General features: G+C 49.7%; 1 protein-coding gene across 5 annotated transcripts in view; it reads left to right on the plus strand.

Moving 5' to 3' along the window:
• Window positions 1-15,147, plus strand: part of PKNOX1 (PBX/knotted 1 homeobox 1) — a 65,967-nt gene that overhangs the window by 21,464 nt on the left and 29,356 nt on the right. For 2 of the 5 annotated variants that reach the window (XM_045540740.1, XM_045540743.1), the window contains exons 2-3: window positions 10,660-10,765; window positions 13,565-13,692. In XM_045540740.1, the coding sequence (XP_045396696.1) occupies window positions 10,715-10,765; window positions 13,565-13,692 (179 nt within the window). In that variant the 5' untranslated portion in view covers window positions 10,660-10,714. Of the gene's footprint in view, window positions 1-5,221; window positions 5,896-7,325; window positions 7,600-10,659; window positions 10,766-13,564; window positions 13,693-15,147 lie in introns of those variants that run through there. The other 3 variants (XM_045540741.1, XM_045540742.1, XM_045540744.1) reach the window with 3 other exon arrangements.

The raw sequence follows: 15,147 nt of genomic DNA on the forward strand, positions 1-15,147 counted from the left end.
CTCTCGCCTCCTGCTGTGTGGCCCGGTTCCCAACAGGCCACGGACTGGTACCGGTCCATGGCCGGAGGTGGGGACCGCAGTATTATAGTACATTGGGTTGGTCTTTTAGAGCCCTGTGTAATGTTAAGAAGTTAAGACACTGTTTGAGTTTGAACATCAGAAAAACTTAATTTTCTTGATTACTTGATTGTCAGGTCAGCCTTTGGTTTTTACATAATACCTAAAATAATAGTTTTTGATAAAGATGAGCCTACTGACCGCTCATCTTTGGGTTGGATGCTTTTAGTTCTTTCCCAGTTAGTGATAGATTTTACTTACTTCCTCCGATTCTGACTTGGGCCTGCCTGTGCCTGTGCTGATTGACAGAGGCCTTGACCTGAGCACAAGGTCATCACCTAAAGCCGAAGAATTTGTGCTGGGATGAGCGTTGTGAATTCCGCCAGGCCGTTTGCCTGCCTGATTGCAGGAACCACTTGGTCTTACTACCAAGATGTGGTGTATCATTGGGCTGGACAGTGGAATTTCATAAGGAGCTCCACAAATTACGAGTGAGGAAGTTACAAATGGCTCTTTGACGTGAAGGCCTCTGTCTCGAGCGGGCGGAGCTGCCGACTGCAGCTCCTCCTCTCAGGCTTCTTTGGTGTCCGAGGCAGTGTGACCACCTGGGGACTCTGCCTCCCTAATTTTGCTCAGCGATGTATGTTAGTCATAAAGCGTTGCCTTTGTCCTTTTAATTCCTTGCATGGTGTTTTATTATAGGGAGAGCACATATTTTTAAGGCTTTTCAAATTTCAAATTTTTATTTTAGAGTGGTTATACCTATATATCAGATAATAGAAGTTTTAACCAGTTTTGGTAGACAGGAAGACTGCAAATCTATAAGTTTTGAAATGAAATTCTGACTTTTCCGTAATATTTATTACGAACATTATGAAACAAAAAAGTTGAAAAAGTAGAATCATAATCACCTGCCACCTAACTAAGCTCAATAGTCGTTGATGATTGCCCCCAATTTGTTTAGTTCTGTGTGTATCTTTGTTGATCCATTTGAAAGTAAGTTGTGGATATCACGATTGTATACCTAAAGCAATTTAGCGTATACTCCTCAAAATGCAGATATTCATGCTATGAACATATAGCATTATCACACCATCAAAATCACATGTTCTCGAATGTTATGTAATATTTTATCTTCTCATCTCCCCAAATGTCCTTAAGTTGTCTTTTACAGCATTTGTTTTTGAAACCAAGATCACATACTGCATTTGGTTGTTGTTTTTTTTTCTTTTGAGACACTGTCTTGCTCTGTTGCCTGGGCTAGAGTGGCATCATCACAGCTCACTGCAGCCTTAAACTTCTGGGCTCAAGCAACCCTCCTGCCTCAGCCTCCCAAGTAGCTGGGACTACAGGTGCATGCGTGGGTAATTTTTGTATTTTTTGTGGAGTTGGGGTCTCGCTGTGTTGCCCAGGCTGGTCTTGAACTCCTGGGCTCAAGCAATCCTCCCGCCCAGGCCTCCCAAAGTGCTGGGATTACAGATGTGAACCACTATGCCCGGTCACGGTATCTGTTTCTTTAGTCTTTTTTAAACCAGAACAGTTCCCTCACCTTTATTATAATTCTTAAAATTTTAAACTTTAAATTTAAAGCTTTTTATAAAAAGCTTTAAGTTTCAGAGGTATAGAGAAGTTGCAAAAATTGTACAAAGACTTCCCATATGCCTTCCCCAAATGTTAACATTTTACCAAACTTGCTGTATCGTGCTCCCTCTCTCCCTCTCTCCTTTTCTCTCTCTGTGACATATATGTGTATTTAATACACACACACACACACATATTTAAACATTTGAGAAAGTAAGTTGCAGATATGGCACCCTTTCCAGCTACATACTTGAACATTTCAAAATAAGGATCTTCTCAATTAACCATAGCATGGTTGTGAAAGTCAGGAAAGCAACATTGATGCAATACTATCATATACCCTGACTGTATTCAAATTTTGCCATTTGTCTCACTAATGAGTTTTATAGCAAAGAAAAACATTTTTTAGGGTCTCAGACCCAATGCAGAATCACACATTGTTTACCTGTCATTTCTCTCTAGCCTGGAGGAGGTCCTTCAGTCTATCTTTCGTGATCCCGACATTTCTAAAGACCATTGGCCAGATAGTTCGTGGAATGCCCTCAGTTTGGGTCTGTGTGTGCATCCCGGAGTTAGACTCTGGGCTTGCGTTCTGGGCAGCGCTGCACAGAGGCCCAGTGCACTGTCCTCTTCAGTGCATCGTGTCAGGAGGCCATGATGTAATTTCCACCCTTTTAACACCTTAACCAGGTGTTTTTTGCCAGGTCTCTCCACTGTAAGGGTACTGTTTTTCCCTCTGTCATGAACAAGCATCTTGTGGCAGGTGTTCTGAGATTGTCCCCCTTTCCCAGTCCTCACCGTACTCCACGGGCAGTGCCGGCACCCCCTGGTGGTTCCCGCCTGAAGCAGCGATCGCTGCTGGCTGCCGGGTGGTGATATTTGCGTGCAGTTGCCCTTCTCTACACATCAGAGAACTATTGGAATTTAGAGATTTTCCTTTCCCCCCATTTATTCATTTATGTATGTATATTATTAAAGAAAAAGTTACTCTGACCCTTGTTAAAGATGGGAAGGCAGACTTTAGTCAGGACTGTCGCGGTAGGTGTAGGGACCACTGCAGTGGGGCTTTGCAGTAGTGGGGAGAGATTGGCCTCAACTCTGAATACAAGGACAAGTGGGGATTGATAGGCAAGGAGCAGGCTTGCGGGGGGTCTGTGGGTGGGAAATTACTAAGAGGAAACACGAGGGCTTGGGAGATTCTTGCTGAACTGGCCTAACAATTCTTACTGAAGGCAGGCAAGTATGCTTAGACATCACTTGGGGGATGGCAGGGGATGAGGAGTTTGATTATGTATTGATGGTGTTCAGATATCAAGGATGGGAGGTTTTGGCTAAAATGACCTGATGCAGGTTTCTTGCTAAAATAGGCAATACAAAGATGAACACGGAAGTCTAAAAGTCGACGCCTAGTTGGGAAGAGGATTCAGAGGAGCCTGACTAGAGTTAGCCTAGGGTAGACTCTTTTTCAATATCTGTATGGACTCATGGATTCTAATTTTATTTCCAGTTACAGCCATATTTTTGCTCAAATTGTTCCAGATTTGGCCAGTGAGAGCTCCTGTGAGATGGTTTGTCCCTCCCTTGGACATGTCTCCGTAATTTTTTGAGCCCAACAAGTTCTAGGCTCATCTTGTACTTTTCCTGTCCCAGCTCTGGAATTGAATCAGCCTTTTCTCTAGGGAGACTTGGTTTATTGGAAAATTGACGTCACGCCCAAAATGTAGGTGCTGAATGTTCGTTACTACTGGGGTATCATTACTTCTAGGCCTTCTCAGTGGACAGAGCTGGGCAATTGGGTGCACATGTTTTCACACATGTATATGTACATGCCTGTATATATGTGATATACACACGTCTGCATCTATTTTTTTTTTTTGTTTTAAGAGATAGTATGTCTGTTGCCCAGGCTGGAGTGCAGTGGCACAATCATAGCTCACTACAACCTTGAACTCCTGGGCTCAGGCGATCCTCCTGCCTCAGCCTTCTGAGTAGCTGGGACTACAGATGCATGCCACCACACCCAGCTAATTTTTAAAATGTTTTTGTAGAGTCTTGCCATATTGCCCCAGCTGGTCTTGAATTTCTGGGCCCAGGCGATCCTCCCACCTCACAGTCCCAGTGCTGGGGTTATAGGTGTGAGCCACGCACTTGGCTATCTGTATCTATTTCTATTTCACTCTCTATTAAAAGCCCTGAACTCACATGGGAACTCTGTTCCCATCCCAGGCATCACAGGGTGCAGCCTGGCCTCTCCACTCTGTCTTTGTCACTCCCTCCTCTGTCACTGAGAACCCTGGCTCTCAGTGTGCACCATATATTTATAGTCTTTTCAAACTAGAACAGCTTTCCCAATCTTAAAAAAACTCCTGCATGTTTAACCTTTAACTAAAAAAAAAAAGCAGAACCCAAGGAGGTATATTTTTTACATCTAAGAGTCACTTGATTATTCTTTGTTGGTGTAGGTGTAGCTCTTTGTAGGTGCTCCTACCAGAGTGTTCTGTCTGTGGGACGCGTTTGTGACTTACTACCTAAATGAAGTGATAGCCCGTTGTCACTGGCAGGAATAATGATTTCAGAGTTGACTGCTCTGTGTGTGTTGAGGGAGCAATGCAGAGATGCAGGGGTGCCACCTCCTCACCTCTGTGCTTTTCCTGTGCAGATGAGCACTGCATCTACTTCCAGGGCAGGGAATAGATGCATGGCACATGTGTGTGCACACACGTGTGTGGTGTGTGCATGTTCTTACAGGAGATGCAACGTCTCTGGGTCAGCTCTTTTTCCTCCCACCCCAACTCCCTGCAGGGTGATACGATGAAAACCAGATGTTCACCCCAGGAGAGAAATCCCAAAATTATGAGACTGAACTCATAGGGTGCCTGAACATGGACCCATCCTGCCCATTGTTGAAGGAAGAGCAAGTTTGTGTGTGTGTATATGCATGAGAGCTCTTCACTCAGGATGTGAGTAGAGCAAGGGTCCCTAGTGTCACTGCTCTGGAACATAAAGAGGTGGGAGTCTGGTCTCTCCTGAGCGATGCACTTGACCCCACCTTCCCAGGTGTGTTTGTTGGTCCGTCATCCTTTCACCAAGTTGCTCAGAAAGCCTGGATGGTGAGACTTGAACATATTCATGGAGAAATGTCTCCCAACAAAGTGGCTGACTGCACTGTGGCTCTGGCTGCCCCAGATGCTCGTGCCGGACGTCTGTTTAGCTGCAGCTGTTTGGAAGTTAGCACAACGGCGTGGGCACCAGTAAATGAGTAGAGGTGTTGGCTTTCTGGTCCCGCTGTTTCTAGACCGACGTGACTTTTGACGTAGAACTGTCTACCATAGGGTCTGATTTAGGTTTGGCCACATCCTGGGAGATGTACATTGGTGACGTTGACAACGGAAGCTCACTCATCACTTGAACTCTGTTTACCCAGCATGGCCAGGGAAGGGACTCAGCCACATAAGGGAGTTCAGTGTCGTTTTCTTTTCTGTGGCTATTTTTGAATGGAAGTGTTAGAAGTAGTGCTCATTTCCATCCTGATGAGGCTCAGACTTTCAGAGATTCGCACCTCCATGTGGCTGATGCCTGGAAACCCCCACTGCTCAGGTTCCGTGTTGGCTCCCTCATTTCTGGGTACTGCTGCCCAGCTTCGGCTGCCTTCTCTGGAAGGTGGAGTTCACACCTCCCTCCTCCACGTGTAAGATCAAATAAACAGACACGTGATGGATCCTCCTGGCATAGGGGTGCTGAGGAAACAAACGCTCGTTTTCCTTCCTTGTGCCCTTTGTTTCTCTTTCTCCAGTAGATTGTCCCGCAAGCCCTCTCCTGGCCGTTGTCCAGCAGCTGTCTGCTGGCCTTGTGCTGCGAGCCGGTGGCTGCCTTCTCTGTGGAGGTGGAGGTGACGCACAGAGCCTGGCTGCCACCGTCTTACACTCCAGGAACCGCTGAAATAACAGTAAAGGTTAAACTGGCCATAAGGGGAACAAGGAGACGCGGGATCAAGGCAAGCAGAGCTGTTGTAAATTATGTGTCACCTCATTGATTCGTTTCAGGTTAAGCTTATGATTCATTCTTCTAGAAACATTTTTATTTAGTACCTACTGCACAGCAGAGACTGAGCTAGTTGTGATGCAGCGAGACAGGGCTCTTGGCCCTGGAGGAGCGCGCAGTCTCCATCAGCAGCGGGAATTCTGCAGGCTGAGCAGAGGCTGCTGTGCGCAGGCCCCAACGCTAGAGGGGAGCGACTCACTGCAGACTCTGGAGAGGGTGAGTGGGTGCTGCAGCAAGGCCCTGAGCTGGCCGTGCAGAGGAGGGCTGTGTGGGCAGAGCTGCCAGGCTGAGGAGGACCCAGGTGGGAGGAGCACAGCACCTGGAGACTGTTCACACAACTCCTGGGGCAGGGAAGGGCCAGTGGGGGGTGCTGATGCCTGACGGTGGGGGTTGGGCAGAGGCGATTTTAAGCAGGCCAGTCACATGATCAGACTTGCAGTTTAGAAAGCTTGGAGGGGCCGGGCATGGTGGCTGTCGCCTGTAATCCTAGCACTCTGGGAGGCCAAGGCCGGAGGATTGCGTGATATCAGGAGTGCGAGACCAGCCTGAGCAAGAGCAAGAGAGGCACCCCGTCTCTACTAAAAAAATGGAAAGAAATTAGCTGGACAACTAAAAATATATAGAAAAAATTAGGCAGGCATGGTGGCGCATGCCTGTAGTGCCAGCTACCCGGGAGGCTGAGGCAGGAGGATGGCTTGAGCCCAGGAGTTTGAGGTTGTTGTGAGCGAGGCTGATGCCACGGCACTCCAGCCCAGGCAACAGAGTGACACTGTCTCAAAAAAAAAAAAAAAAAAAAAAGCTTGGCGGATGGACTGGAGGAAGGCAGGACTAGAGGCTCACACACCCGGCAGGAGGCCATCGCGGGTGACAGTGCCATGCAAGAGCCACTGCACTGGGCAGGGCAGCAGTTGGAAGTGAAGCTGGAGGTCAGGGCTTTGGAGCAGAGCCAGGTGGGGGTCAAGGCAAGGCCATCAGGAGATGTGCAGTGACAAGTTCGCAGGTATGTGGGGTCTCGGGGAGTAGAGGACAACTTTGATGATGGTTCTACAGTTCGTGAAGAGTTTCTTCACATTTTCTAATTGCACGTGCTCCATTTCCTGGGTGGCCATTACCCGGTGTACCAGGCTTCTGTTGAAAGTGGTTTCCAGCCTTTTCCATTGTGTCGTGTCGATAGGATCACCCCGGCACTGGCACTGGGACAGCTCAGTCACGGCCCTTTCCCTGAAGTCTCTCCTGTCCCCCCGCTGGCCATGCTCGGCCCTCAGCCATCCTTCAAGTGGCTGGCACTCCCACCTGCTGGTCTCCCTCCTCCACGAGGTTTCAGGGGCTCCACGTGGTTCCACTCGTGGCCCACTGGCTGCTGCTCCTCATCCCATGCTGCGACCTGCCACCCTCCAGGCGATGTGCTCTGCCTCCTGTCTCTTCCTGGGTGGCCTCACCCAGCTTAGGGCTTTACACACCGTGTTCATTTGCTAGGCCTCCTGTGACAAATTAACACACACTGGGTAGACGAAACACAGAAATTTATTCTCTCGTGGTCTGGAGGCCAGAAATCAGAGATCGAGGTGTCAGCAGGGCTGCGTTCCCTCTGAAGGCTTCAGAGGAGGGTCCTTCCTGCCTCTCCCAGCTTCTGGTGGCCCCAGCGATCCTCAGCCTTCCGTGGCTTATGGACTCATCTTCACGTGGTGCCCCCCTCTGTGTACCTCAAGTCTTCCTCTCCCATCTCTTACAGGGACCCGTCACTGGGATCTGAAATCGGGGGTGGTCTCATCTCGAGACCCTTAACATAATTCCATCTGTGAAGACCCTGTTTCTAAATAAGGTCCCACTCACAGGTGCTGGGAGTTAGGGCCTGGACACATCTGTCTGGAGGACGCAGTTCAGCCCTGCACATACTGACCGTGCTCTGGTGATGCCCAGGTTTGTGCTTCTAGCTTAGACCCCCTTGCTTGGATTTTCCACGTGGGCGTCTGAGGAGCATCTCAGATCTAAATGTCCCACCTCCCTCTCCCCTCTCAGGCCACAGAGGCTGCTCCTGCCATCTGCTGCGACTTGGGACCTGCGGCTCTGCTCTCCCCGGTGCTCGGGGGGACCCTCCAACCCACGCCGGCCCCCCACCCTGCCCCAGTCTGTCTGCAGGCCCTGAGCTCCCCCCACTCGCCTGCTTTGCCAGTGCCCACAGCCTCTGCCCCAACCATGGCCACAGCCACCCCAGCGCTGCTGTGTCCCCAAGTCACACATCAGTGCTTCTCACACAGTGAGGGCACGAGCCCCCTCACCCTTCTGCTCAAACCTTCCCATCCGCTCAGAGACCCAGCATCTTCACTGTGGCACGTAGACTCTGTGGTCTCGTCTCCTGTCACCAGGTCACTTCCCTCCTCCCCCCTACCTCCTCCACCACTCTGCCCAGCCACACCTGTCCCGGGTGACTCCACCTGCGCGCATCAGATCCCTCCTTGCGGGGTCCTTCCTGTCCCCGACTTCACATCAAGGTATTTACCTGTGTACTTGCCAACAGGATTGTGCTTGTGCCCCTCCCCGTATACTCGCCGACCTCCCCTCCCCGGGTACCCGCCGACCTCCCCTCCCCGGGTACCCGCCGACCTCCCCTCCCCGGGTACCCGCCGACCTCCCCCCCCCCCCCCCGGGTACCCGCCGACCTCCCCTCCCCGTGTACCCGCCCACCTCCCCTCCCCGTGTACTCGCCCACCTCCCCTCCCCGGGTACTCGCCCACCTCCCCTCCCCGGGTACTCAGCCTGCCCCTCCCCGTGTACTCAGCCTGCCCCTCCCCGGGTACTCGCCCACCTCCCCTCCCCGTGTACTCGCCCACCTCCCCTCCCCGTGTACTCAGCCTGCCCCTCCCCTCCCCGGGTACTTGCCCACCTCCCCTCCCCGTGTACTCAGCCTGCCCCTCCCCGGGTACTCGCCCACCTCCCCTCCCCGTGTACTCGCCCCCCTCCCCTCCCCGGGTACCCGCCCACCTCCCCTCCCCTTGTACTCGCCCGCCTCCCCTCCCCGGGTACCCGCCCACCTCCCCTCCCCGGGTACTCAGCCTGCCCCTCCCCGTGCACCCCCTGACCCCTGACTTCCCTGTGTACCTGTTCTGTGTGGCGTGTGCCCCCGAGCCCTCTGTCTGTCACTGCACAGGAGAGTTCCCAGCGCATGACAAGCATTTGCACAAGGCTATAAGGAATGATCTTTTGCCCCCATGGCTCCTTATAAACTCATACTGTATGACTGTCCCCTGCCACATGCCAACTCCTCAGGCCGTGAGAGGCTCTGGTTCGTGGTGACGGCCACAGACCCAGAAGGTCCGCGTCCCTCCTGCTGAGGTCGAGTCCCAGCTCAGCCTCTGGCTAGCTCCATGGCCTTGGCCACATGCCTCAGGCTCCCAGACGTAAAGGGGCCCCCCAGGAGTGCCTCTCTCCAGGCTGGGTGTGAGGGCACATTGAGCCAAGATGTGTCAGGGGCTCGGGTGGTGGCCAGGCTGCTGCCTGCACTCTGCTGTCAGTGGGCCGGATGCCCTGTTCCTTTTAACTGTCTCGTTTAGGACATGCTTCTGTTCCTTCCCCACCTTGCTTGGCTTGGACTGGATTTGCTTCTGTTTAGCACAGTGTCCTACTGCAGTGGTCCCCAACCTTTTTGGCATCAGGGACCAGCTTCATGGAAGACAGTTTTTCCACATATGGGGTGAGGGATGGTGTCTGGATGACTTAAGTGCATCACATTTATTGTGCAGTCAAGCCTCTCTGCTAATGATAATCTGTATTTGCAGTCACTTCCCAGCACTAGCATCACCACCTCAGCTCCACCTCAGGTCATCAGGCATTAGATTCTCATAAGGAGCACAACCTAGATCCCTCGTATGTGCAGTTTACGGTAGTGTTCATGCTCCTATGAGAATCCAGTGCCACCGCTGATCTGACAGGAGGTGGGGCTTAGCCAGTGGATGTGAGTGATGGGGAGCGGCTGTAAATACAGATGGAGCTTCACTCTCGCCTGCCACTCACCTGCTGCTGTGTGGCCAGGTTCCTAACCGGCCATGGACCAGTACCGGTCCACGGTCTGGGGATTAGGTACCACGGTCCTACTGTGTTGCTTCCCCTGGGGACCTTTGGTGCTCTTGCTTGTACTGGACAAGTGGCACGACTGCCTTTGAGCTCCACATGACCTTCTCTGTGTAGCCTGGACCCTGAGTCTCTGTGACTCACCCCAGATGTCACTGCCCTGTGCCAGCTGCAGTTGAGCCTGGCTGCCCTGCGCCAGCACTGCCTTTCTGCGTCCCCACTGCAGGTGGTCGCTGTGTCCCTGGCCCCTTGCTGCAGCCTATGAGTGATAGGACAAGGTTTTATGTCATGAAGCAAATGAGCCACTGGTTACACATTTGCATTATGTACCTGTGTTTAGAAGAGTGCTCAGCGTAGCCTCCCCGTCTGGGCTCTGTGCCCTGGCCGGTCCCTCTCTTTGGAACACCAGTCTCCCTGATCTCAGCATGTCATTCAGGTCTCGGCTGAAATGACAACATCTCAGGGAGGCCTGCCCCAACAGCATGCCTGGGCAAGGGACCCACGGCCCTCTCTCACTTGGCACTATGCTCCTGGGTGTGCTGCCACCTGGTGCTCCCTCTGCATGTTGTCACCTGCTCGCCTGCCTGCCGTGCTCCAGGACGGCAGGGGCTCACCTGCCTTGCGTGCTGCTGCACACCAGGACCCGGCGGTATTTGGCACATGTGTTGGGTGGTGAATGCAGGTGGCTGAAAGTGTAACAGCGAGTCAGGGCCCGGCACAGTGAAATAAGTCATTGCTCAGTACATGAGATGCTGCTGGGCAAGATTTGGCTTATAACATAGTGTTAAAGATGATTTTTTCCTCTCCATGTAAAAATGTGTATTTTTAAAAAGTTACATGGATGCTGTGGAATAAGGGAGACCAAACACACTCTCCACCTCTTGACTGACGCTCTTCTCCTTTTGTCCCCAGACTCCATGTGCCGTCACTCAGGATGATCTGACTTCCCGCACAGCCCTTGGGAACCATGATGGCCACACAGACGCTGAGCATAGACAGCTACCAGGACGGGCAGCAAGTGAGACTTGAACTTTGTTCTGCATTCTCATTACAGTCGGCCTGGCACTAAAGCGTGGACAGTGCTTTGTGTGTTTATAATTCAGTTTCCATGAGGTTGCATGTTCAATTTTAAGTATGGTATGCACCTACTCTATGTTGGTGTTCAGAAAGATAAACTGTAGAATTATTCATATTATTTCCTAACGTGATACCAAGATTGCCAGTAATTTTGAACCCTACCCCTCCAAACGTGATAGTTTTTTGGGAATTTACCTTTTTAACATCAGTATTAATTTGTATTGTTGCTTTTAAAGAAAAGCTGGGTGGTTTTGATAATCACAGATTCCCACGTTGACTGGTCACCAATCTGAACATCTTACTTGATCAGCTTCTTGATGGGAATTTTGCAGTTTCATCTCCGCAGCTGTGCGTGTGCCAGGGGACCATCCCAGCAACGTATTTGCAAGTTCTGCTCACGCTTCCACCTGCACGTGCTCGGTGGCCCTGTCCTCACGCCGGAGATGGACTTTGTTTTCCTGGAAGCTACAGTGTTTGTAGTCTTGAGTATCTGGGTATTTTGACCTGTGACCTGAAGGAATTGAGGAGGAGGGGGAGGCAGGAGGCGAGGCTCAGTCGAGGCACTTGGGCAAGAGTGTTTCTCCGTGTGGTCCAGCCCGCTACACTCTGGAGCCCTGAGGCTCATTTCCAGTGAAGAGACTCAGCCCTGCCCTTTGCTCCCCTGCGCAGTGGGTTTTCAGTGCGGAGTCAGGTAGGGCAGGGTGCTCGCTGGCACCGCCCAGCGTGTCTGCGGAGGGTGTTCAGGCACTGAGGGGCCCTGCCTCCCTGGCCTCCCTGTCCCGGCTAATTTTTCTATTTTTTGTAGAGACAGGGTCTTGCTCTTGCTCAGGCTGGTCTTGAACTCCTGAGCTCAAAGGATCCTCCCGCCTCAGCCTCCCAGAGTGCTAGAATCACAGGCATGAGCCACCACACCTGGCCTTTATTGGCATTTTTTAAGTGCTTTTTGCTGCTTACAGGAATTGAGGGAGGAAAATTCCATGATGTAGTTTTAGCCTGCTTTACCAGCCTGGAAGTCCTTTAGTATTTCCAAGTGATTTGTTTTTCTGAAATGCAAATCTATAGCCAGGCATGGTGGCGCATGCCTGTAGTCCCAGCTACTCGGGAGGCTGAGGCAGGAGAATCACTTGTGCCCAGGAGTTTGAGGTTGCTGTGAGCTAGGGTCACATGGCATTCTAGCCCAGGTGGCAGGGAGATTCTCACCCCCTGCCTGAGCCCTCCAGGAGCTCCTCATGGATTGTAGGTAATCCAAACTGCCCCGTGGCCCTCTGACTACCCCCAGCCCCTCTTTTGATCTCCCTCTGCCTGGCACACCTGGGCACTTCTCTGCCTGCTGTGGGTCACTGGCCCTGGGTGTTCCTGTTGCTCTGCTGCCCGTCGGGTATTTGCCAGCAAAGACTCCCTGCCACCTGCTTACCTAGCCCTCTGCCTGCCTTACCCCTGCCTCTGGCAAGGTGCCCTCTCACACTTCTGGTGCTGCCCTCCTCCCAGGCGGCTGCGCCCGTGTCAGTGCACCTCACTGCCCCCCCGGGACCTGGAAGTGCTTTGGCAAGTGTTATTGTAAACAGACGTTGAAATGTGTCTACGATATAGATGTGTCATAATTACTTAGCCATTCCTCCAAGGTTGAACATTTAGCTTTCTCTTTTTCTACAGTCGTTTAAAAAATACCGAAATAAATCTTTTAAGGCTTTTTATACATACTATCATATCCCCCTCCAGAAATACTATGCTGGATCGGGGTTTGGTTGCTTTTATTTTTTAAGAGAAGGAGAAAAACAGTTTCTCAGGTATTTTGTGCCACCTAAAGGCGGCAGTGGGAGGAAAGTTGTCTCCTGGCTGGAGGGAGAGCGCACAGCCCCGCCCCTCCCCCAGGCTGGCTCCTCCAGGGGCAGAGGTGCGGCCAGGCCTGGACGGTGTAACCTGCCGCTCGCTCCTGGATAGTTAGTAGTTTACTGAGCAAAATGTTTTTGTAAACTGAATTCTTTGTTTAAGGACTTAAATGTGTTTTACCTAAGTGACAAACACATAGCTTGTTTGAAGCAATTTAAATGATAGTTTCTTTAAGACTTTAAGTAAATACATCTGGCCTTTATGTCCTGAATTCAGTGATATTTCTTAACATTTTTATAGCTTATGTATTCCTGAGATTTGAGGTATGTATGGGAGAATTTGATTCCTGCCACAAATATGTAGCATATTGGGTTTGAGTTGTTTTTGTGATAAGAGCTTGGACTATTTCTTTATACTTCATACTTTCTTGTATTCTAACATTATTTTTTTGTTGCTTTTTGTTTTGTTTTTTGGTTGAGACGGGGTCTCACTTTGTTGCCCAGGCTGGTCTTGAACTCCTGGCCTCAAACTATCCTCCTGCCTTGGCCTCCCAGCGTGCTGGGATTACAGGCCTGAGCCACTGCGCCTGGCCATGTAGTATTATTAAAAGTGAGGATACATAGCAAGAATTCCCTTCAATGGTGTATAGTTGGTATGATATTAAGAATCATGAGTACTTAAGAGATATTGGTTGGTCATCTCAGTTCTTAAACAGTTTTGGAATTTAACCTTTATCTATTTTTAAAGCATATTAAATTCAAGAGAGTTTTGTTGGCAATATTCCTTATGTATTATTGCCAGTCATATAACTGTCTGGCAATTTGCCATTCTGATTGCATTCCTGTTGGAGCATAGAATACTTAGCGGTTTATTTTGTGTTTGGTAACAAAATTGTCCTCCTCCTTTACAGATGCAGGTAGTAACAGAGTTAAAGACAGAGCAAGATCCAAACTGCTCTGAACCTGATGCGGAAGGAGTGAGCCCTCCCCCTGCGGAGTCTCAGACCCCGATGGATGCAGACAAGCAGGCCATTTATAGGTAGCCCTGGAGATGTGGGTGGGGTTTTCGCAGAAGTAAAGAGAATGGAAAACCTCGTTAGGTGGAACTAGAGCTACCACCAGGAGGAGTAGAGATGACGTGATAACTGCCTGGGTGAAAATCTTCTCAGATTAAGATGTTATTTCTAAAATCTAAAAAAAAGTTTTTGAAATATAACCTGCATTTTAGATAGCCCTGTAAAGGAAATCTTTAGGCCCAGATGGTTTTTTGGGGATTTCTACTGAACATATGAAGAAGAAAAGAACAGCAAGTCCACACAATCTCTTCCCGAAAATAAAAGAGGAGGGAATGCTTCCCAGCTCATTTTGTGATTTGAGCACCACTCTGGTAGTAAAACCAGACAGAGATAACACAAAACAAGAAAAATACGGACCAACATGCCTCATGAATTTAGATGCAAAAACCATCAATAAAATATTAACAAGTTGAATCTAGCAGTATATAAAAAGAATAATACCCAGTGACCGAGTGGAGTTTATCCCAGGAAGGCAAGGCTGGTTTGGGTTGTGAAAGGTATTTAGTGGTCAGGGAAATGAACGTGGAAGCCATGATGAGGTGCCACTATGCATCTATTAGAACAGCTAAAATGAAAAAAGTGATCAGACCAAATGCTGGCAAAGAGCGCTGAGCACCTGGAACTCTGTGCATCGCGTGGGAATGCCGACGGGCTGTCGGCATGGAGAGTGGTGTGTCCTTTCTTACAAACAAGTGCATTTTATATGGCCAAGCAATCCCCGGTACTCCTGGGTATCTACCCTGGAAAAATGAAAAGCGAAATTCCCACAAAATCCTATGTATGAATTTTTTTTAATGTGGTAAAATATACATAACGAAATTTACCATCTTAACCTTTTTGGGTATACAGTTCATTGGTATTAAATTGATTCACATTGTTGTACAACCATCAGCACCATCTGTGTCCAGAACTTCTTCATCATCCCAAACTGAAACTGTCCCCATTCAACACTCACTCCCCATTTCCTCTTCCTCCTCCTCCTAGCTCCTGGCAGCCATCATTCCACTTTCTATCTGTGAATTTGATGATTCCAGGTATCTCTTATATAAGTGGAATCAGACAGTATTTGTCCTCTTGTGACAAGCGTATGTCACCTAGCATAATGTCTTAAGAGTTCATCCCCATTGTAGCATGTGTCAGATTTTTCTTCCTTTTTAAGGTTGAGTGATGTTTCGTTGTATGTGTATGCCGCATTTGTTTATCCGTTCATCAGTGGACACATGGGTTGTTTCCACCTTGTGACTCCTGTCAGTATTGCTGCTGTGAACAAGAATGTACAAATATCTGTTCAACTGTACGCTATTCATAATTGTCGAACACTGGAAACAACCCAAATGTTCCTCAACCGATGAATGAACAGACAAATGGTATTACAGTAAATCCTCACTAAGCATCCAGCCTCATGGAGTCTGTGACTT

This window comes from Lemur catta, chromosome 1 (genome assembly GCF_020740605.2).
Source record: "Lemur catta isolate mLemCat1 chromosome 1, mLemCat1.pri, whole genome shotgun sequence".
Classification (NCBI taxonomy): domain Eukaryota; kingdom Metazoa; phylum Chordata; class Mammalia; order Primates; family Lemuridae; genus Lemur; species Lemur catta.